At 44.5% G+C, this 25,414-nt stretch overlaps 1 protein-coding gene across 1 annotated transcript in view; it reads left to right on the plus strand.

Annotated features, from left to right (window-relative positions):
- Positions 1-25,414, plus strand: part of maml3 (mastermind-like transcriptional coactivator 3) — a 120,349-nt gene that overhangs the window by 58,329 nt on the left and 36,606 nt on the right. The window contains exons 2-3 of the mRNA XM_083982605.1: positions 1,427-2,173; positions 3,955-4,899. Of these exons, the coding sequence (XP_083838731.1) occupies positions 1,427-2,173; positions 3,955-4,899 (1,692 nt within the window). The remainder of the gene's footprint in view (positions 1-1,426; positions 2,174-3,954; positions 4,900-25,414) is intronic.

Genomic DNA, 25,414 nt, shown 5'->3' on the forward strand with positions numbered 1-25,414 from the left:
TTGAATTCCCTATTGTCTTTTTTTTTTTTTTTTTTTCATTTTTTCCAAATTCATTTGTTTAAATGATCAGATTTTGCAGTGATTTGGGTGCAGTAGCTTTTCTCTTCCACCACATTCATTTTCAGAGTCCTTACAAGAATAGAAATCAAATGGCACAAAACTCTATCCATAGCTTTTATTCCGCGTACAATGAATGCAATATGAGCCTTCAATTCTGGTTTTGAGTAAAAAAAAAAAAAAGATCTTTTTGACTTGAATCTTAAACACGGGCTCAGATTTGGGTCGGAGCACAAAGTCTGTACCCTGGGAACCTTTCATAAATGAGGTCCCTGCTTCCCATCCTTCATTTTAATAGCATCTACTATTTCTCTGCCAACTTCATTAGGGTTTGAAATTAACAGGAGTTAGGAGTGAAATTGAGATTATTAAATTGCACAGAAGCCTCAATTTTTATACACTTTACTGCTTTTTTCATTTTTTTCATCACAGTTGTTATTGCCAATTCCCATTGTTAACCTGAGAGTCTTCATAGCTGCCATTTCCCTTACTAACTTAATAACTAACTAACTTACACACTTCATACTTTCAGCCAAGGATTATGACTATCATTATACTATCATTACTGCCACTTAGACGTTTTTATAAAGCAGTTTCTGGTGATGAAAAACACAGTGTAGCTTAAAAGGACAAACTGCTGAGAATTCTCAATTTCTCATTGGGTGCTTGCTTTTCTTCCTCTCTCCGCTTTCTCGCCGTAACTTTGCCTCCCGTCTTTCGTGCGGTGCTACGTTCTTTTTTTTTTTTGTTTGCCTTCCCTCCTCTCCTCTCCCACCCAGGTCTATGATAGTGATTACCTTAACTGCCAGCCGGCGTTCGTTAGCACCCTGTTGTTATCTCGTCTGTGCCATGGCAGAGGCAGTTAGGTTTAGGCTAAGGATGGGGTGTGGGTTTAGATGGGGCAGCCCAGTCGCCCATTGGCTGATGGTAATGATGGAGAGGATACTGTACGAGCTGCTCTTTTGATCTTTCCTTCCCCTCCTCTCAGAAACCTGGAGTCCAGCTGCTGAGGTTGCCCGTCGAGAGGGCTGCTAGTCTCCTCATTGTTGTGTTGACCCGTCTTTTACCTCATGTTAAAGAAATATATGTGTGCATAATGTACAGGATGTGAGAACTTGACGGTGTGGTCATCATTATTTCAGCCAGTCTGTGCCGAGAGAACAATTGATTCGTCTCGGCGATATTTTGATTTTCAGCACACCTCTCGGCTCCTCACGACAGTTGATGATGTGTGTGGAGAGGAAGCAGCCTGTTGCCTTATTGATTTGGTATCTCATGTTGTTTCCATTGTTAGCGCCCTGAAGATCACACAGAAAGTTTTCATATTCAGACCCCCAATTTATTCCCCTTTTTCTTCTTTTTCTTCCAGCTCCAGGAGACTGTAAAGAGGAAACTGGACAGCGCGCGATCGCCCCTCAACGGAGACCAGAATGGTATCTGTGACGGAGGCAGCTACTCACCGACCACCAAGCGGGTACGGAAAGAGGGCTCTGGTGGTTTGGACTCGCTAACGGGTCTCCCCAACAACACCGGTAACAGCGTGCCGCCCATCTCTCCTCTGCATCACCAAATGGACATTAAGCCCTTGCTCGGCGGGCCCAACACTTCCACCGGAAACAACACTACAAACAGCAACGGGAACCATGTGGGCCGGGCTGCCGACGAGCTGGGGAAGAACGGCGGCAGCCACCTCCCGGACGTGAAGCTGAACGGCTCGCTGGACCTCGAGGACAGTTTCGGCCTCCTCAAAGACCTGAAACAGGAGCCGCTGGATGACGGGGGCGGGATGGAGTCCTCGGATCCCCAGTCTCTGTCCAATCAGAACAAACTGTTCTCTGACATCAACCTCAATGACCAGGAGTGGCAGGAGCTGATCGATGAGCTGGCCAACACCGTGCCAGAGGACGATATGCACGACCTCTTTAACGAGGACTTTGAGGACAAGAAAGAGGCAGAGTTTGGCAGGCCGGCAAACAATCAGACTCCAGGCCCGCAGGAAGCAGCTGGGAATACGGCGGCACCTGGAGGGGGGGCAGCGCCAGCAGCAGCAGCAGCCCTGCCTCCGCCCCCTCAGCCCCCGCAGGGAGGTCCACAGGTTCCCATAGGCTCACCACAGGTCAGTGTTAAGAGGGTCAGCATGATGTCTGTTAACCCCTCCTAACCAGCTCCAGTCATTCAATCATTCAATTTGTGTTGTAAAGCTTGTGTTATGTTTAGTTGTATCATACACACCAGCGTTGTCTGTCAGCTTGCCAGAGGCCCAGAAATTCATAAACCTTTTATAAGCTGCAGACTAAAAACTACAGTTTATTTCTGATGCAAGGTAATGAGTTGAAATTTCTCTATTGACAGGTTTATTTCCAGTTAAATTCAGTTCTTTACATTTTTGCTTTTCAATTGTTCAATAGTTTTAAATGGGAACCCACTATTACTCATAGCTTATAGTAATAATCATTGATACTTACATGGTTATTTGGGGTCATATTGTAACAAAGTGTTGTAAGTTAACTATGTGGTATTTTGGTCTAAGACAATATGGCTTCCAGCCAAACTGATGAACAAGTATCTGTGGATGAGTAAGTGTCATTGACTTTTACCTCTGAATTGGTTATAATAATAATTTTTTAATATTTTTTACCAAACAAATTAATATGACACAATATGTAACAAGTAGGACTGAATTGTTTCATGTCCATTTTTGACACATCAGATGAGATGATGAATTGATAAGCTGGCTTGGCTTTCTCCTAATTTCAATGCAGCTATTACCATATTAAAGATGGGGTATGCAGGATTTGTTTAAAAAACAAAATATTAAAGGGATATTTCAACATTTTGGCAAATTGGCCCATTGCCATAATCTCTATAGTCATAGCAGTAGGTTCATTACCTTTAATTGTCGGTGCAAGCTATTTTTAGAACAGCGGAGCAGAGCTGCGAGCTGCTCAGAGCTACGCTACAGAGGCTAATGGGATTCTTGGTTTCCCTCATCAAACTCATCAAATACACAATCTAACAACTCAAACGCTCTTGTGGACAAGTTGTGACCTGCACATTCACCACGCCATGAGATAATAACCTAACGTTACGAGACGTTTTCGAGGTAAATTCATGCAAAACTGCTGATGCACGTTGCCTTCAGGGGCAGTTTTTTGGCAAGCAGTCTCTGCATTTGCCTCGAAAACGACTCTGTCTCATAACGTTTCGTTATTATCTCATAGCGTGGTGAATGTGCAGGTCACAACTTGTCCACAAGAGCGTTTTGGAGTTGTTGGATTGTGTATTTGATGAGTTTGATGAGGGAAACCAAGAAATCCCATTAGCCTCTGTAGTGTAGCTCTGAGCAGCTCACGGCTCTGCTCCACCGTTCTAAAAATACCTTGCACCGACAATTAAAGGTAACAAACCTACTGCTATGACTATAGGGATTATGGCAAAGGGCCAATTTGCCAAAATGTTGAACTATCCCTTTAACTTTTTAAAAGAAAATTGTGTTTTCCGCTATCAGTAAGGAAAGGTCTGTGTGCTTGGGGCGATCACAGTGTTTCTCTATGTATCTGTGTGCAGCAGCCTGAAAAACCTACAGCTGCCAGTATCTTTGACCAATCAAGTCTATTCTGGTCTGGGGGTTCCTGATTGGTTGAGGGGCTGGCCCTAGTCTGTCCTCCCGATTTATTAGGACAGAGAACAGCCGGCCCTTCAACCAATCAAGAACCCCCAGACCAGAATAGATTTGATTGGTCAAAGACACCGGGAGCTGTAGGCTTGTTTTCAAAACCAATCCTGCCTACACCGGTGTTAAAGCCATTCTATGAGTAATCTTTACAAAGACATATTAAGTTAAAAGCACATTAGTCTTACATTGAGAATTGTTTGTGTTTGGACCCGTCTGCTTAGGTCCGACCATCATCATCCGGCCCGCAGTTTGCCACCACTGCCAATGGAACGCCTCCACAGCAACCGCTGCAGCAGTCTCCAGCCGTCGCCATGGCGTCAGGTTCACCATTGCACAACTGCGTGGCCCGTTCCCCTCAAACTCCGACCCAGGCTCAGACACAAGCAGTCTCTCGGCCTGGGAACGGATACATGATGAACCCGGGCCCAGGGGTCAGTCAGGCGGGAACAGGGACCGGGGCGGCCGGGGTGGCCCCCGGGGGTCAGCCCGTGGGGCCGGTGACGCCCGAACTCTCTCCGGCGGAGCAGCTGAAAGCGATGGCTCAGCAACGTGCGAAGCTGCTGCAGCAGAAACAGCAGCAGCAACAAGCGGCCAACTGGTCCCCGGCGGGCGCTCCGACCAGCCCCTACAACTCGGGCCCCTTCAACCAGGACAAACCCAACAGCCCCATGATGTACCCACCGCAAGCCTTTAACACACCACAGGGCCCTCTAGTGGCTGGGATGGCCCCCAACAACGGGCCCAAAGCACCCATGAGCAACTACCTCCCTCACAACCACATGGGCATGATGGGTCAGCAGCAGCCAAACAGCATCAACCCCAACGCCCTGACCAAGCAGCAGCAGCAGCAGCAGCAGCAGACGGCGGCCATGCTGTCCTACAACAACACCAAACCGCTGAGTCACTTCAGCGGCAGCGGGGTGGACCACCTAGGCCAGAGGATGACTCCGCCCATGGGAGGGAACGGTCAGGTCAAGAACCCCATGATGCCCCCCTACATGGGCGGCGGAGGAGGCGGCGGCCAGGGAGCGGGGCCGGGGCAGACCCAGGGGCCGATCCCGGGGCAGACGGCCCACCTGAGCGAGGAGCAGAAGAGGATGTTGCTGATGAAGCAGAAGGTGTTGAATCAGAACATCCCCTACAGCACCATGCAGCCTCACGGACAGGTAAGAGAACCCCTCGTCGTCCTCCGTTGTCATTTTGAATCCAGCTTGCTTGGCCCGGTCCGACGCCGGGGTCGCGGTGGAGCAGGTACTGAGGACATGAGTGCCGTGTTGAAGGGTGGCGGTGTTACAGAGCACTCAGCCTGCGACCTTGGGAGGAGAACGCAACACCACGTAGCGTTTGGCCGTCGGTCCTCTGGGAGCCGTATGAAACACAGGCCGTCCACTGGAGCTCCTCCATAATGGTTCTGATATAATAATAGGTGTAAAGTTTATTTTTAACAGATGACTGGGAAGAGATTACAGCAAATAGATTTGCTGCTTTATAAAAATCTTCCAGAGGTGCAGTCAGGGAAGGTAAAATGGCGGTAGTTGCCCCAGCAACAAACCAGGGCTGGGAATAGACATAGGAAAATGGCCTGTCGAGAGTGTATTGATGCCTCTGCAACACTAGCAGCACTGATAGCCCCCCCCCACCCCCATCCCCCCCCAGACACACAAGCGCATGCACTCACACACCACGCCAAACACCAAAGCTAAACGGCTCCTTTGCTCATATCCCCAATCTGTCACAGCTGACTGATGGCTGAGATTGGAGCGCTAAGCCAAGCTAGCTGCTGTCATTACCCAGAGCCCACCCCGGGCAGTTTGTTTCCTCAGCCCAACCACTCGCCACAGCCCACTCTCTACGCTCCAGTGCTTCAGCCAGGTGTCAGGTGTCTTTAAAAATCCAGCGGACAGAGGATGCTAAGGAGGTGTGGGTGGACGATAACTTAACGAATAAAAGCACACACACACTCACTCGTGTGTGTGTGTGTGTGTGTGCGTCTTCTCATGGTGATGCTCATTAGCTCAGGGCCGTTGTATTATCGTCAAGAGAAAGCGCGTGTTGCTCGCTGCTGGTCTGTGCGTGTGTGTGTGTGTGTGTGTGTGTGTGTGTGTGTGTGTGTGTGTGTCGATGATGCACTTGTCAGCGTTGTCTCCTTCTCTCTTTATCTTTCTATCTGCCTCCCCTGTGTTTATGATATGGCTACAGTCCGTCACCCCCTCCTCCTCCTCTTCCTCCTCCTCCTCCTCCTCCCCTCTGGTGATCTCTGCATCTCTTGTCCAGCTCCTCCTCCTTTCTCCTTCCTCTGCCCCGCCGCCCCCCACCCCCCCACCCCTGCCCGTCTCTCTCACTCTCTTTCTCCCTCTGCCAGAGACACTCAGCACCAATAAAGGAGCAGATTTATTAATATGGGGCCTTTGTGGCTCCTGCCTGGAGGGCTGTGTGTTTGTGTGCGCGAGTGAGAGAGCGCGAGTCCGTGCACATATATGTTTGTGTGGGTTTCATAGATTTAGGAGGCGGTGGGTGTACGGGGAAGGAGGGGTGGAGAGATTTATTTGAGTGAGCAGAGGAGAATTGGAGACCGGGAGGAGAGAGAGAGAGAGAGGAGAGGGATGTGCATAGCAGAGAAAGAACGACTTAAAGGAGAAAGGCAAATGCAGAAAGAGATTTATCGTAGAGTGAGGATGGAGCATATTAAAAAGAAAGTCAAGGGCCTGGTAAGAGAGAAATAAGTGAGCAATACAGGATGGAGTGTCTGAAATGCAAAATACTCTCTATTCTATATACATTTAGCACAATAATAATCTGTAGGTGAGTTTATTCTCAGTGTATAGTCTCAGATAAAATGAGCAAATCAGTGTAAAGCATTATTTTAATACGTATAAGTTGGTGCAGATGGTCTAATGATGGCAAAAAATATATAGCAATATAAATATCTCCTGTGATTCTGGTTGAAATATGATGTCATATGTCTTCAGAGTTATATTGGCTTGGACAACAGCAAAGTTGAATTTTTGCATTTACCTGAGGGAGAGAGAGAGAGAGAGTGTGTCTAAAACCATACATCTTCAGATGGCATCATGGGAAGTGTAGTGCCTTCGTGAGCTTGGTCACACCAAGGATTGGAAGTCACGATATCGCAGCTTCTTCTGCTCTCAAATATTGGTAAATGTATTTATCATAAGCCCCCCCCCCCCACAAGTTTTCTGAAGTGCTACACAAAATCTCTAGAGTGCTCTTTTAATGGAAAAGGATTTTAGCACTGAAGTCACCTAACTGCAAGTGCTGCTACTGAGGTGGGTCATAATGAATTGAATGCCAATTGGCAGTATATGTCAGTTGTAAAAAGAGGTCTTGGCAAATCAGCTTTCTAATATTAGAGTTTTCAAACCATCTGCGCCTGAATTGTACACACATTGGACACAGATCTGCAAAATTCTTCAGTATGTTAAGGTGAGAAATCCTGGAAGTAGTGACAACATATGCCAAATGTAACAAACAATTGTTATTAATTACGACTTCTAGACATATTCAAGCCCCCTCCCCCCCCAAAAGAAAAAACAACAAAAAAACAAAACTAACATATTGCTGAGTAACCAGTGGCAACACCTTCATCACCGTTACAGGAGTTAACACATACTGTAGAGACCTCATGGTTCAATAACATTTCCTTTCTGCCCTAGAAACCCTGTTAGCCTGTTGGTTTCCTTCTCCCATTGCACTCTGCACTGTGTTTACACAACACCTTCAGTTCACACCTAATGACTTCTAACAATAATTATACTTGAGATGTTCAGTTTACAGAGGCTTGTCTGGACCTACTTTATGTCTGCTTCATGTACTGACAGCTGTCAAAGCTCAACCAAGAAAGTAAAGGTTTATAATATAGTCGTGTTGACATATATTTACCAGCCCTGACAGAAAGTGGCTGGTATGGTTTTCACCTGGTAAGTCAAGAGAGCGAGCGCACGCAGCACTCAGGGTTTTATGTGTTTGTGGACAGATTTTCTCACTGCCATAGCTCACCAAGCTTTACAGGTGTGTAGATGAGATCAAATTGAAGATGAGTTTGAAGCACCGAGGACTCGTGTCATAACGTTGAGACGACTGCTGGCTGCTGATCCCATCGCTAATAACTGGTCACCGGTTGTTGTTCTGAGGTTGGGGCTCGGTCATGCTGTTTGTGGTGAAGCCGATACGAGCTGTGGCTTCTTTGTCTGCTTTACTGTACATGTACATTAGGCCAGTGTGTGTATTTGTGTGTGTATGTGTGTGTCTCTCTGCTCTCTCCTCTATCCCCTCTCCATTTCTCCCTCTGTGTGTGTGTGTGTGTGTGTGTGTGTGTGTAGGCTAATCCAGTTAGCAGCTGCTTGGGGAAACTTCAGCCTCACTCCTCAAAAGCTCGTTAGTCAAGCTTTAATTGTTGCCTTGCTTTGCATATCGCCATGACGCTAATTTATGCCCGTTGTCGCGGTTACCGTCGCCACAGTGGTGGATGTCTCAGTGGAAGCAGCAAGTGGGGGAGCAAAGGCGTGTGCATGAGTCTGTGGAAGATGTTTGTGTGATTGTCTGCGTGTGACGGATGGTGTGTGTGTGTGTGTGTGTGTGTGTGTGTGTGTGTGTGTGTGTGTGTGTGTGTGTGTGTGTGTGTGTGTGTGTGTGTGTGTGTGTGTGTGTGTGTGTGTGTGTGTGTGTGTGTGTGTGTGTGTGTGTGTGTGTGTGTGTGTGGCAGGGAGACGGATGTGGCAAGCCCGCATGCAGCTGTGTGGAGCCAGAAAACCGTGGGGGCGGGTCTTTGGGATTATCTGAGTGATGATTGGATGCGAGTGGATTGACAGGTGCCTCAGTGGAGGACTTCTAGTGTCAACCTGATGAATTGGAGCAGCAGATTTGAGTGTGTGTGCATGTGTGTGTGTGCGTGAATGAAATGTGTTGCAAAGTGAGCACATGTGTGTGTGTGCTCTTGCATGTACTGTGGGAGATTATTGTGTCGCACACCAACTGCAGTGCACAAAGGAGCCGAGACACCGGTGCTAATAGCCCCGTGAGTCACGACACCAGCCCCCTCTCACACGCACATGCACACACACAAATAACAAATAAGCTCACTTTAAAAACACCCACAGGCATACACACACTTTGCTAAAGCCCTTTTTGTTTCCCCCTCTCTTTCCTGAGGTAAAGTCTCTCTCATCATCCTCTCTGTCCTGAGAGCTCTGACCTCCATTGGGTCTCAGGGGGGACAGACTCACACACACACACACACACACACACACACACACACACACACACACACACACACACACACACACACACACGCACACACTGCTGTCTTCACAAACTGAAGCTCACCTTATTGGCCAGTGTAACATAAACACATATAATGGTCTCTTAATAAGACTGCAGTACATCAATGCCAAATATTTTCTTTTAAAAAGACATCTGTCTGTTATTTTCTGTTCGAAATTTGGGAAGTATTTTCGATCCGATGGGAAACTAGTGGATCAATTTGAAAACGTAGCTGATGTAAGCTGTGTTGAGACAGAACGTGAAGGAAATTTTTCGAGGTGGTGTAAAGTCTCTGAGAAGATGAGAGTAAACGAAAAACAGTTGCAGATTTGCCAGGGGCAGAACTAGCGAGCTACAACATTATAGCTTGATGAAAGGTTGACTTTAATGTAACGATGAAGCCGTGCATGGGTCTCTTTCTCAGCTTAAAGGAATTATTTCCATTTGAAGCCCAAAAAGAACATTTTTCAAAGCTTGTTGATATCGGTATTAGATTATTCTTATATGTACATGGAAATGTATTACCACTTACAAAATTGAACTACAGACTCACACTCATCATTACATTTCATATGAATCACAAGCATCGTGGTCCTCTTTGAACCACAGTAGGAAATTGCACATGCTGACATTTATTTACATGATATTATCAGGTAAACAAATCTGTTGATCAAGACTCCCTGGAAGAAGTAACCTTGTGCTTCATGGGGACTTGATGAATACCAATAAATGACACATACACTGCGAAAAGATTAAATATCTAATAATAACAGTACATTTTTATTAGACTTTTTGGTAACACTTTATTTGATGCCTATCTCTATAATGCATTATAACATACTTATAATGAGTTATAATGCAGTTATAGCACTGTATAACTATAGTTCTAAACACTCATAAATGATCATACAGTAATGCTTTATAACAATAATCATCCTGACTTATAAGGTCAGGTATTATAATACGTTATAATAATTGTTAGTAACTTGCTGACAATTCCCACAACGATAATGCTTTATAAATATAGTTATAATGTGTTATAATTGGCTTATAAACCTGTTATCATTATAAACACTCATAAATTATCATAAGGCTTTATAACAATAAGCATAACACATCATAGAGCATTTTATAATGGCTTATAAGGTCAAGTGTTATAATAGTTATAATGCTCTATAATGTGTTATGCTTATTGTTATAAAGCCTTATGAGTGTTTATAATGATAGTTATACACGTTTATAAGAACATTATTACTGTATTTATAATGCATTATCGATGTGGGCATTGTCATCGAGGTACTAACAATAACGTATTATAATACCTGACCTTAAGTCATGATAAAATGTGTGTTATGATTGTTGTTATAAAGCATTTGATCATTTATGAGTGTTTATAACTTAGTATGGTTATAATGCGTTATAGAGATAGGCGTCAAGTAAAGTGTTACCTTTTTTTTTTTTTTAGTTCCCTTCCAGATGACTACATCGACATCAACTATGTAGAAATAGTTTGCTGTGATTAATATATTGTTCAATGTGGGTTTCCCACATGTGTGCTGGTACTTCTCATTGAGACATTCAGGATGAGGCCTGCACCAGGTTTGACAGGTGACAGAGCAGAGGACATGAAGACAGAGGAGGCAGTGGAGGAAACATCAGAGAGGTTCAGCCTCATGTTTGAGCCTCTGCACTAAAATAGACAATATCAGACCATTCAGCACATGTACAGTAGCAATTGTTGTTTATGTATGTTGTTTTTGTTTTAGCCGCATTTGGTTTAAATAGTATTAGTGTGATGGAGCTAATACAAACTCACAGGTTGATTTTGTCCGAGGTCACATCACATCCCCTCAAGTTAACAGGATTGGTCCGTTTGAGTCCATGGTCGTCTTTATCTGTTTTTATGAGACTGTCATTGGCCCACTTGTCATGGCATTGAGTGGTTATTTCACTCATAGGTCCTGTGTCTTATACAGACATGATGGGACATGTTAACAAGGAGGGTAGGCTTTAAGGAGAATGAAAGGATGACAAGTGAGAGAGAAAGAGAGAAGAAGAGAAGACCTCACAGACCAGGATCAAGTCACTTCCCTCTCCTCCCTCAGTGTGTCCCCATGAGCACAAAAAATTACCTTCCCAAACTCCCTCCTTCCCTCACATGTCACCCCCTCACCCACCTAACACACACACACACACTACCTGCGTTGCACACATGCACACACACAAGTTAACACTGCTCACTCTGTCACTCTTCCATCTCTCTCTCTCTGGCACACGTGTCAGGGTTTGAGCAGAGCTGCTCTCAGATCCTGTAGAGAGCCTCTAAAAATCGAGAGAGGGTGGGGGTGGGGGGTGGTAGTGGGGGCGGGGCAGGGGGGGGTCAGGTTGTGAAGAGGTGTTGGGGTGCAGCAGGGAGGTGGAGGGCACAGGGTGGAGACTGTTGTGTTCTGGTGTGTATTTGCTCTCTGACTCTGAGATGCTTACTGTTACCACAAACACAAGACAAGCAGCTCTCTCTGTGCCCCTGATGCCCCTCCTCCTCCTCCTCCTCCTCCTCCTCCTCCTCCTCCTCCTCCTCCTCCTCCTCTCCTCTCCTCTCCTCTCCTCTCCTCTCCTCTCCTCTCCTCTCCTCTCCTCCATCCCTACCTCCTTAACCACTCTGCCTCTCCTGTGCTTAGAGGGAGCTCTTAGTGCCCAGCTCTTCTTCACTCCTTCCAATCAATGTGTGTATGCTGCAGCACATAATATATATAAATATATATATATATAAATAATATATATAATATGTATAGTTACTGCTTTACTGTGTGTGTATCTGATTCAATTCGATTGAAGACTGTGTGTATGTGAGTCATTGAAGAGTGTTGTATACACAGTAATCATGCGTGATAGTAAGTTTATTATGCAGATGCACAGAGATAAGAGTGGGTACGTGTGTGTTTATATATCTATGTGTGTCTGAGCAGCACTGGCAGCAGCAGGGGGAAAATGATTCCCAGGACCCCCCACCCCCCGACCCCCTGCCTCCACCCTACAACATAACACACACACACACAGACCCCGCCAAAGCTGTTGGGTTGCCTCTGACAGCGCCAGAGAAAACACACTGAGACAGAACATCTCCACCCATTGGACACACCTCGGGGGTGTGAGCACAGGGCTGGGGAGGAAATATCAATACTCACCTCCACCAACAGGCTGCTTCTCCTCAGCAATGTCACTGTAGGATGTGTGTGTCTGTGTGGCTGTAATCAAGCCTTCTCTTGTATTAACCTCATCTGCATTACTGACCTGCAGGCCTCACTTTGTCACAAACCAGTCATGACACTGTGTGTCTGCAGGCCCATGGTGTCTGAGTGTGTGTATGTGACTGTAAATATGTGCATATGTAGAAGAGCAGCCACAGCCGTGTGTGTGTGTGTGTGTGTGTGTGTGTGTGTGTGTGTGTGTGTGTGTGTGTGTGTGTGTGTGTGTGTGTGTGTGTGTGTGTGTGTGTGTGTGTGTGTGTGTGTGTGTGTGTGTGTGTGTGTGTGTGTGTGTGTGTGTGTGTGTGTATGTGTTGGTGGGGGGATCATTCTTATGCTGTGTCTGTGGGCCAAAGAGAGGGAGATGTAGTCAGAAGGCTGCATACTAAACAGACTGCTGTCACCCTGCCAGCACCTCACACACACACACACACACACACACACACACACACACACACAGAAACATAAATGCATGCTTGGTTGCTCTTCCTCTTATAAACACACTCACAAACAGTACTCACACAGCGATGTGTTGCACACACAGGGAGACACAAACACTCTCTCTCTCTCTTCCCTCATGCTAGCTTAAACTTTGGCTGCCTTGCTCGGCTGCTGGTTACCATGGGAACCATTGCCCACAGCACCTTGCAGCCCAAATCAATGGCAGCTCCAAGACGAGGGGTAGGCAGGGGTAGCATGTGTACGCGGTGCGTGCGCGCACAAACAGCGCCGACAGCCTGTCTCCGTCCAATTGTTCCAGGCTATAAGCAGGTTGTACTTGTGTATAGTTTAGCCATAAATATGGCAGAAGGCTCAGCTGCAGATTGTATTAACAGCACACTATCAGTGTTGTACAAATTGGATTTAAGCCTAGAATTAACAGAGAACAACTTTTTGCGCATGTTGAAAGAGAGAGAGAGAGAGAGAGAGAGAGAGAGAGGGGAGGGAAAACAGTCGGCTGTATGAAGAGTATGAGGTCAGTCCATTCATTTAGAGTAATAATGTGTTTGTCCCCACTTGCTAATCACCTTGTTTGTGTTGTTGGCTCTAAATGTGGCCACCATGCCAAGTGATACACACACACACACACACACACACACACACACACACACACACACACACACACACACAAAGACAAATGCAAGGGAAGACACAGATGTGACCCAGCCCTTGTCCCCAAAATGCACCCCATCCTCCCCATCTGCTCAGTCAGATGCTAACACACACGCACGTCGCCATTTACCATTAACACCACTCACCACTGTTTAGTGCCACGCTCCAGCAGGTGTACACACACACATACACACACGCTGTCAGACTTGTAAAGTCAAAAAAAGAAAAAAGGGGAATATCCGCACACTGGATTAAAGCAGAATTCCGGTCATTTTTGACCCCTAAATCGTTGTCCTGATGGTCACCCAGTGTTGGGGGGAGCAAAAAACACGACTAAAATTGATGGATGCAAACCGGAGTTACACCATGAGTAGACGGCGCTAGCGATAGCGACAACGCTAACCCATGGGGCAATTCTTTCAACCACAACAAACACTCAAAAAACAATCAAATATCTATAGTAGCCTACATGACTCGAATCCTTACGAGACACCACTGAACTCATATAGTGTAGAGTATAAACAGTATAAACTTTGTGTTTTTGCATGTAATCACTCACCACAGATAGTCTAACTCTGAAACATCCTGGAAAGACATTACTATTGGATCGCAGAGCGCCTGCTCTCTCCCCCACAGAAACAAACACTTTTTCCTTGTTGTAATGATTTCTTAAAAATAAACGGTCGAGCAGTGCAGTGGTAATGTCCAAAATATCTCCAACCGTTTATTTTTGTAAAGAAATCATCACAACAAGGAAAAAGTGTTTGTTTCTGTGGCGGAGAGAGCAGGCGCTCTGTGATCGCTTAGTAATGTCTTTCCAGGATGTTTCAGAGTTAGGCTATCTGAGGTGAGTGACTACATGCAAAAACACAAAGTTTATACTGTACACTATATGAGTTCAGTGGTGTGTCATAAGGATTCCAGTCACGTACTATAGATATTTGATTGTTTTTTAAGTCTTTGTTGTGGTTGAAAAAATTACCCCTATAGGTATAGCGACAACGATTTAGGGGTCAACAATGACCGGAATTCTCCTTTAAAGCTGCCATTTATTGTACAATTGCGCAATTGTCCAATAAATGGGAGCCTTAATCCAGTATGCGGATATTCCCCTTTTTTCTTTTTCAATGATCCTATGACTCTCCGGCACCTGGCCTAAAATAAGCACTGGATGTGCGCACAACTACTCTGTTTTTCAGAGACTTGTAAAGTCATACACTTCACCCACATGCGTCTGTCGGAGTATCTGCATTCACATGCCATCCCCACCCCACATCACCCCGCCCCATACCTACCTAGCCCTCCTCTGTGTGGGCTGTAAAGAAAGAAGGAGGGAGAGCACGGAGGAGGAAAGGCTGAAACAGGAAGGAGAAGGCAGACATAGGGGGGTGCAGGACAGGGGGAGGTGCGTTAAGGCTCTTTGAGGATTAGGTTGAGAATTTTGACTCTGTCTTAGAGCGGAGGAGGAAGGAGGTGGTGCCGGTTGTGGTGGTGGAGGGGGTAGATCGACTCCTTGGTGCAATTTACCTCAAACGGCTCCAACACAACTAATCCGCTCTTAAAAGAGCCTAATCCAACAGTCTTGTACCTGATACTGAGAAAAGAGAGAAAGCAGAGTGGCAGAGGGAAGATGGGAAAACTGAGGAGAAGGAGCGAGAGAGTGCAGAAGAGGCAGAGAGAGAGAGATGTGTGTGTTAGTCCGTCTGTATACTCCAAACAAAGTCAAAGTAGCCGTGTTCAAACAGGGAAACCGCTTCATTTATGATGAAGAATCAGTTCCTGTTGATTTACGGACAAGACGGCTTTGATGGATTCTGATCTAGTCTTTGGTTTCTCGGTTTGAGGAGCTTGCAGGTCACATCTGCTGTAGGAAGTGACTGTCTGGTGTGAACACCGTTAAACAGACTTCACTTGCAGTGAGTGTCGCTGCAGCACAGCCACCAACACTAGTGTCAACCTTTATGATTCTTTCAGCTGTAGAGGATGCTGCTCTCTGCTGTGCACTGACTTCACTGAGTTCAACATACGTACTGTTGTACTACTTTTGTTCAGGGTAGGAAGGAAAAAAAGGAAACGTTACATGTCAACACACAGCTTCTTCGTGTGGTTGCATGGTAAAGGTGTTTGTATCTACGTACACAACTTTTCATGTCACTTTGCGTCTGTTCAGACAAAGTGTCCGTCCTCTACCTGAGGACACACCACGTTTTGAATTTGGACAGACACACACACATTCAGATGTTTGTTTTGAGTGTACACTCCTCCTTGCACCATCTCCTCTCACTGGACTACACCTCATCTTACATTATTATTGACAGTGTACCTGAAAGCAGTGGAGCAGTGAGGATGAACGGGGAACACGATGTGCCACAGCGCTGCCCCGCTGTTTCATCTGCATTCCCATTTGAAAGCTGTGAGTGGCACAGTGAGGTCTGGTGATGCAGGACCAGCTGGTGAACCACTGTAGCTGGAACGCTAACACGCTTGTAAACCCTCCTAACTGTGAGGAAGCTTTTATCTCATGCTAATGGTACAGTCATAGACGCTAGATGGTAAAAAAAAAATGGTAACACTTTATTTGATGCCTATCTCTATAACACATTATAGCCATACTTATAATGAGTTATAATGCAGTTATAGCACTGTATAACTATAAACACTCTAAATGATCATAATGCTTTATATTATAACAATAAGCATAACACATCATAGATCATTATAGCTCTATACTTGACCTTATAAGCCATTATAAAATGCTCTATAATGTGTTATGCTTATTGTTATAAAGCCTTATAGTAATTTATGAGTGTTTATAATGATAGTTATACGCGTTTATAAGCCAATTATAACACATTATGACTATATTTATAATGCATTATTGAGGTGGGCATTGTCAGCGAGTTACTAACAATTATAACGTATTATAATACCTGACCTTATAAGTCATGATAAAATGCTTTATGGTGTGTTATGATTATTGTTTTAAAGCATTATGATCATTCATGAGTGTTTATAACTATAGTTATACAGTGCTATAACTGCATTATAACTCATTATAAGTATGGTTATAATGCATTATAGAGATAGGCGTCAAGTTAAGTGTTACCAAAAAAAAGTCACCCACAGTTTTTCTGAAGAGTGATTGGAGTGAGCTGCTCCATGCAAACTGACTCCTGGCTAATCAAAAACTGAGCAAAGAGGAAGGGGGGCGGGGGGTGCGTGTTAAGCTGAGACTTGTGTGCATGCCAGCTTGTGGCAAACACTCACCAGCCTGTCACTCAAAGCAGCATGCCCTCAATTATGCAGAACTTCAGCCCCTGTACAGTTGCTACGGGAGGAAGTTGCTCGTAGAGACCAAAACTTTTTCTTTTTTTTTTTGTAGCGGACTGTAAACATGTCTGTTGGTTGTTGTAACATGGGAGTCTATGGGGATTGACTCACTTTTCAAGTGGTCATTCAAAGCAGTTTACTTTAGTCCTGGCTTCATTTCCCAGCCGCAGCCATGGTGTTCCTTCACCACAGCTGAATTTAACTACTCTGTTAAACCGGTGCGAGGTGCGATATGATCACTGTTTAGGTGGCAGTACATACAGTAATATATAAAGCTACCATGCCACACCGTGATGCACAGTATTTAGCAGTTAAATGGGATTTAAAGAGTCAGAGAAATGGTAAACCAGAAGGAATGAAGTGAGCCGAGTGGCAAGGAGGAATGGTGAGTCATATGTTAGTGGGGTAATATGGCATGGAGAAGGGGGCTGCACTGGAAAAAGAGAGCTGGATGATGAGAACATGGGGAAGACAGGCTCATGGACTGTGTGTGTGTTTAAAGGACAGAGAGGGGGGGGGTGGAAACTGAGCCGGATCACATGATGCTCACAGGAGAGAGACGGACGGGGTAAAAGTGATAAAGAGACGGAGTAACCTACATCAAGTCGTTCAAAATTGTGACAGCGGTGCAGACGCAGAGCGAGACATCCAGAGGAGTGACTGAGGAGACGAGGACAGTCTGAGAGAGAACACGAGGCTCATGTTTCTCCTGCCTCTGTCTTTCTACAGATTTGTTGTGCAACGTGAGGAATGAGTCGCTGTTTCTAGTCTGAATTTTTAACCCTCGTTTTTCCCTTTTTCTTTGTGCTCTCTCCGCTCATGTGTTCCTCTCCCGCTGCCTCCCCTCCTCATCCTCCCACTCCCAGGTAGTTTCCCCTTCTCTGTATAGCATACGGCTCTCCACGCCTCCCTCCGTGCTGTTTTCTCCCTCTGTCTTCCTCCCTTTCTCTCCGTCCCCCGGGCTCCTCTCCCTCTCTTGTGTTCTGTGTATTTCAAAGAAAAATGAAGCCAAATAAACTTGAACCCCAAGAAGGTGATTGATGGTTGCGCAAAGCTCCCTCTCTCCATCTCTTTCCTTTTTCCTCTGTCTTTATTCCCACACTCCCTACCTCCCTCTCCTCTCTCCCACTGGCACTGTGGCTCCATCTCATTCACACACACAACACATAGAAAAGTACACACACACACACACACACACACACAGTTTATACACTTTGATTAATTATTTGGGTCTACAGGATGCAGCTCTGCTCATGTAAGTCATTTTATGTACTGGAGTTTTTTTGCTACAACGTGCACGAAGCTTTCAGATCCTTCTGATAATGCGAACCAGGCTTAGTTTCTTTAAGTAATGATCTGCAACATTTGTGGGAAAAACAAATCTTTTTGCTGCTCTGTCTAAGTTATTCTATCCATACACAACATGGATGAACTGAACAAACAAGAGCGCCACCTACAGAGACTTTTTATCATGAAATAATCCAAGACACAAAAGGCATCAAAGCATCTAGACACAGCGTTTCATTATTACATACTGTACATTAAAATGCTCAGAAATAAACTGCTCTATAACAATTGGCCAGTTGTGATGTAGAAAATAACATTAAAAGGTGAAAATGTGTTTTTTTTTTTCTACTGCAGTTTGTTTCCAAAGATGTGAAACTCACCGCAGCTTCCAGCTAAATATGGATGAATTCTTCTCTGCAACTGGTTTGTTTCTGTCTGAGCCGCTTTATGAGACATTCAGACTGTTTATATGTCTGGAGGCTGATCCATCTTCTTCTGAGACTGGCTGCCGAAAGTTAGGGATCTTTTTCCTCGGCCATAACCCCAAGACACAAAGATGGTTTTCTACTGCGTTTTGCAGCTTTAAGATCAGACGCCGGTTTCCCAGCATGACCTCCCTCTAATGTGGTCAAATGAGATAAGATGGTAAATCTGTCCCATAGTTTACTTCTAACTTTGCCTCATGCACCACTTCCAGGTCAACAAAGTCTCTGTAGTAATCAAACTCATATTCCTATCATACACTACTGTACATTTATGACATGGAACTATTCATTTTAATACCATAAAAACAAGAAAAGCACTTTTTTTTGACGAGCTCCGGTCATGCTCAGTTAAGACGAATATCGTGCAACTTGCAACATCTTATGTTGGATGCCAGGAGTGTTTGTTACAGTTCCCCTGTTTCTCTCCACTTGTTTCCTGTCTGAAATCTGGCTATTTTCAGCTGTTGAGTGATCAAGGCAAAACTGTTGAAAAATAATCCCAATATAGAATTGATGCCATATGGGTGCTCGGTGGTCAAGTGATTCAGAACGCATCCGATGTTGGCAATGCCCAATGCAGGGATCGCCGGATCAATTCCCGACTGTGCAGATCTGTACTGCGTGTCATTCCCCCAGTCTCTCTCTTCACTATCCTATCAATTATAAGGAAAAAACGCCGAAAAATATATTTAAAAAAAGAGATTTAAAGCCATATGTAATTTAAAAAAAGATATTGATTTATATTGTTATGGTTAAAACCACCAGAAATATAAGTATAATGCAAATGATAAATCATAATTGCAATAAATATGAACTTTCAGGTTAGATAATGAACCTACATTGTACTTGAAGTGGATAGTAAGGGGCGGTAGTGGGTCGATTGAGGATAACTGCTGTTTATGTCCTGGTCAGCAAAGACATCTTTCTTTCTTTGTGTGTATTGGGTTGTATTGTGTGACTATGTATTAGTCCAGCAGATGCATCATTATCAGGCATGAGGCAAGAGCTGTTGTGGTGAAGACTACTGTTTTTGAATGTCTAACACACACATACCCAGAGGAACAGGGAAAATATATTTAATATATAAATGCACAAATAGAGGTTACAGTTGACTTCAAGTTGTCATTGTATACAAATGAACAGTTGGATATGTGGATGGCGACAACATTATACCTGTACAATATAATATAGTCCCCAAAGAAGAGAGACATCCACATGAGTTGACAGTGGTATGTGCGCATGCGCTCCTGGTGACTGTGTGTGTGTGTATGTGTTTTAGCCCACTCCCCTCCCCGCTTGTTGTTTCTCCGTCTTTATCATTTTTTCTCAAGCTTTCCAACATTGCGTACAATTACACAAACAAACACACACACCCTTACCAGGAAAGATGCGCTGTCACACTAATTCCAGGACACATTCATACACACCCACACATTATAACTTTAGGGGGTGACACACAAGCACACAAGCACACACACACACACACAAAAAGAAGAGAAGCAGCCCCAGCGAGCCAGAGATAATTCACTTTAGACACAGAGTTTCAATTTGACGGTACTGAGCGTCGGGCTCACATGCTTCATGTCACTCTGTGCTGCTCTTGCAGCAGCAAAATCCAATTGCCTGGTGTGTGTGTGTGTGTGTGTGTGTGTGTGTGTGTGTGTGTGTGTGTGTGTGTGTGTGTGTGTGTGTGTGTGTGTGTGTGTGTGTGTGTGTGTGTGTGTGTGTGTGTGTGTGTGTGTGTGTGTGTGTGTGTGTGTGTGTGTGTGTGTGTGTGTGTGTGTGTGTGTGTGTGTGAGAGTGTGTTAAATGTGTTTGCAGCTATTTTCGTCTTGAGCGCTGCATATTTTGAAGCGCTCATTTCAAGTTTGTGACTGTATGGAGCGTGCGGCTATATGGGATTTTTAAATGTCTAGTATAGATGTTGGTGAGGTGAAGGATGGATCTCCTGGTTTGTTTCATATTATGCTCCAGGACACACGTACACAGGGTCAAAGCTCTGACTTCTGTGGACAAGTTCACAACGTGGTTTATAAAGCTACACTGACTGAATGAAAACATGTTGTGTTTTAAATACAGTTTTGAACCGAGCAGCTTTCACAAGGTCACATTGAAATGGAGTTCTCCTCTATAGCCACAGAAAGTTTTTAACCAGCATTAATGACATCAGAGTCACTTCTGCTCCTCTGTAAAACACTATAAGCACCTCACTGAGTGTGTATTGTACAGGTGTGTGTTTGTGTTTGATACTTCGGCTCCTCTTTGGTTCAGTTTTACCAAATCAATAGCGTGTCATGACTGTGTGAAGGCTTCACTGTATTTGTGGTCCATATTGTACAGATAGAGACGTGTTAATCGGCTGAATAATATGAGTTTTATTACTGTCTGCATTTGAACTCTTTTACCTTCTTTCCTGAAATATTTCATGCAGTCAATCAAACCTTATGATCCATCTATAGTCAAACCGTTCTCCCTCTTCACAGTGTTGTTTAACTCTCCTTGCTGTGTGCGTTAACGTAGTAGAGACCTGACATGTTGAGATGTGTGAACGGCTCTGACTTGAGACAGTTACTCTGTCACATGATTTAGCTTCTACCTGTGAGCAGCATAAAGTCGTGTGTGTGAGACAGGCCGGGGAAAGAGATCTCACCTTCCTCATATATCCTCTGACCCTCTCCCCTCGTCTACCGCCATTTCGTTGAAGGTAAGCACTAAAACACATCGTCATTCATCTTATCCTTCCTTTTCTGCCTTTTGCCCTCCCTTTCCTCCTCCTCCGCCCCTCCTCCTCCTTCCCTCCCTCCCTCCCTCGTCCATCCCACTCTCCCTTATTGTAGTTTTTGCGCAAGAAGGCAGAAAATCTGCTTACCCTACACACAGGGATGTTTGCCAGTCTCACACAAAGTTCAAACTGCTTGGGAAAGCACAGCTTTACCTGCACCATCTACAGTAAACCTGTGTGTGTGTGCGTATACTGAACGTGCATGCATATTATTTCTCGTGACTGTGTGTGTGCGCGCGTTTGCATGCATATGTACAGTAAACAATACATGTTTGTGTGTGTTTGTGGTGCTGCCTGTGTGTGCTTACAAGAGCAGGTTCCTTCACTCTTGACTTGGGTGTGCGCACCCTCATGCCGGAACAAGACTATAAACTATTAACACCTTTTTACTGAGGATCAGATTTGTTAATTGACGGTTCAGCGCAGTTAATTTCCTTTTGGAAGACAGCAGAGAGCATGCCCTTACATACAGTGGTGCCAAGTCATTACACATCCTCTTTTTTCAGTCTGTTTTGTTTCCTACAATAGAGAAAAGGTCTAGATATCATGTTCAGCTGAATAGTAAAATAATAGACCTCAGACCCAGTATGATATGTATTAAATTAGAAGTAGATAAGCCTCGCACTGCGAGCGTATTTCACGAGACTATATTAAAGTGGAAAGAAAAAGTCTCTTTTAAGGCATATTTTTGTTCCTATGCATCACTGCCTTTTGTTCACATTTCTACATCGGTGCGAGGCTCCTGTGAGCTCAGAGATGACCGACGGCAGACGTCAGGACCAGAGCACTGCCCTGTAAAGACACAAAGCAGCTGAATTTACAGCCACGCTTCCCAAAATAATGTCGCTGTGTGGAACAGCGAATCCCCCCCACCCCAGCAGTGAGGTCTGTGTTGTGTCATTGTTAGCTGTGGTAATCCTGCCTGTCAGGATATCGACGACGGAGAGCACCCAGGACAGCTCCCACATCCCCGGCGGTCCCGGGATCAGCACCTCGGACAGCAGCTCGTGGCGCACACGTTGTTATCACTGTATCCACCTGAGCTGAGCAGCAGGTTTTCAGTTTTTCTAGAGTAACACATCATCATCTGGAAAATAAAACGGCAACTACAGAATATGTGTCTTCATTATCTTTTGAAAACACACCCAGCCGTCTAACAGTTAAAAGTCAACTCATTAGCAGTGTTTTATTTCAATCTGCTTTATTTAACAAGTTTGCTCTTGTTATGATCACGATAATTGACTTACTGGTAATTCTTTGCTGTCTGACTGCATGGTGGTGGTGATGGTGGTGTGTGTCAGAGTGACTGGCATGTTATACAACATAATCATGTGGATTCCTCCTCAATTATACGATAACACTGCAGACTGTCCTCCTGAATACAAATTCACTCTTTATGTATAGGTATGAGTGTGTGGTATGTGGATAGGATGAGTGGGAAATTGCACTTACTTAAGGCCAACCCTTTGCCATGGTAAATGTAACACCTGCATGATGTGGAATGTGCTGTAGTAATCTGTGATGTGTGGTTCACTTCAGATACTAACCAGCCACCGTTCAGAAAACTACATTCCAGGTCAATATTCGGTTTTGCTGCTTAAAGCGTAAAGATGTCTCAGAGCAGAGAATGTGCTCCCCCTCTGGTAGAGAGGCAGACGTAGTTCTGATGCAGATGCTTAACATCTGCATTACACCTTTTAATACATGTATATATACAGTATGTCGGCTAATCCACATCAGCACTGTCCACGCTTTCAGAGAGGATGGTGGTGGTTCTGCCAGAGTGCTGGCGGCACGGAAATAGACCACAGATCATGCTGACAGCATTATACAGGAGACTATTTCTGGGCATCAGAGGTTATGTGTTTCTTTTCAGGAAGAGACAACGCACACACACACACACACACACACACACACACACACACACACACACACACACACACACACACACACACACACTCATCCATAGACAGAAACACGAATGAGCTACCATCAGTCTTCAGTAGCCGTTTGACACTTAGGCACTTGGCTGACTGCTATTTTGCGTCACGCGCAAGGGCATTTGGGTCTCTTTTGGCCCGTTTTGGACACTACTCACATCAGAGTAACACACACACACACAGCTTCTTGCACGTATCACAATGTCATCGTTGTAGACTTGAAATAGAAATGTTGCAGCCGAAACTGCTGACCAGGTGTCAGCACGCTCGCGTACACGACTTAAATAGACAAGCAGACCAAATTTGAACGTCATTTAGCGTCACGCCTCGTGTGCCGTGCATGGACCAGTGACCACAAAACATTGCGAAACCCAGGGACCTTATCCATGTTTCTTACACCAGCCCCCCTGAGGACGAGCCATTCCGCCGGGGCTATTAATCTTCACACCGGGAGCATTAGCTTGTTTCATGTGGCGGGTGTAGCAGGCGCAGCAGCAGCGGGTTAGGTGACATACCTGCAACAGAAATGTAAATGAGCTTCTTTCACCAAAGAAAAATCTCCCACAGTGAATTAACTTTGTCAAAGAAATAGCAAACTTTTGCCATCCGATTCTCAAAGAGGTCAGAGTCCGTCTTTTTTGGATTGCGTGATTTGTTTAGGTGAGGTACAATCTACAGACCTGCACGCCTCTATACCCTTATTGTCTGGTTGATTGCCGGATGTAGATGGTAAAGAATAAATCATTTGAGTGTGTATCTCAGACAGGTATTCCACAGTCACTGCTCACTGAACCAGCGGTTCACCACCAGCCCATCTATTTGTTTTCCTACTCCATTTCACCTTGACATGGACGGCAGGCATGGGTTTATGACATTGTGTGTGCGTGCATGTGTGTGTATGTGCGTTTCTAAAGGCAGGCTACTATATGTTTCTCCCTCTCTTGTGGAAAGCAATCTCCCAGGTTGAGCTCATAAATCAAGGTGGGGGATGGAAATGGAGATGGAGACTGTGCGTACGTGAGTGTGTATGTGAATATGTGGCTCTTTTCACATATTCACTCGTACCTGTCGTTAGCAAAGGGGTGCGCATCTCTTCAGACGTTGCATTTGCATAGCTCGACGTAAACACAGTGTCAACCTCTTTGTCCATGACACCACCGATCGCTCTCGTTCTCTTCCTGTACGGCCTCCCATTTTCTCCTCGTGGCGGGATTAGACCACAGGGCATCCCATTCAAAATGAATAGCAATTTAGCAAACTAATAAGCTGTAATGGACATTGTGCCCTCAGAGGTAACGGTAATGCAGTCACTCAAACGCCTCCCTGTTCTTCTCCTAAGTGTGAGAAAGCTGTGGTGTGTGTGTGTGCGGGTGTGTGAAGGAGAGCAAGTGATGTCTGGTTTTGTTGATAACACGCTCACTGTGTTTGACCTGCCTGCTTCATCTTTCCTCTCTTTCTGTCTCTCTCAATCCTCCCATTGTCCTATTGACTTAATATTTCACATATAAAAACATGGCATTTGATTTTGCAGTGAGCAGAAACTGTTGCAACCAGATTAATAACTGGGTGATGATGAACACCCATGCATATTTTGATATGTAAACATCACAATTACTTGTTTTCACAATTAATTGCGGTATTAAACGCCACAATTAATTGATCGCAAAGATTCCTAAATACCGTCACTTTCCAAAAAAAGATGATGTATGAACCGTGTCGGCAAATGTGCGTTGAAGTAAAGGTAAATGCACAGATACTGGTCCATTTACCTAACGTAGCATTGAATTGGTAGGAATTTAGGAATCGATACCAAAGGAATTTGGTATCGATGACAATTAATGACTTGAATATTTCAAACACTTCACCTGGCGGATTAATAATTGGTCATATTTTAATATGACCAATATAAGATATATATAAGATATTTAAAATATTTTATAATTAGTAATGTATATTTTAACTATATTTGATTTTACACATTAATAGTGTTGTGACATTAATTAATGCATAATAATCGTGATAATCGTAATACCATGATTATTTCTCTGACAATAATCGTACCAAAAAAATCTATTATCGTGATAGATAGATGGATAGATAGATAGATAGATAGATAGATAGATAGATAGATAGATAGATAGATAGATAGATAGATAGATAGATAGATAGATAGATAGATAGATAGATAGATAGATAGAGTCATTCAGTGCAGTGAGATG

This window comes from Trachurus trachurus, assembly GCF_905171665.1.
Source record: "Trachurus trachurus genome assembly, chromosome: 1".
In the NCBI taxonomy this organism is placed as follows: Eukaryota; Metazoa; Chordata; class Actinopteri; order Carangiformes; family Carangidae; genus Trachurus; species Trachurus trachurus.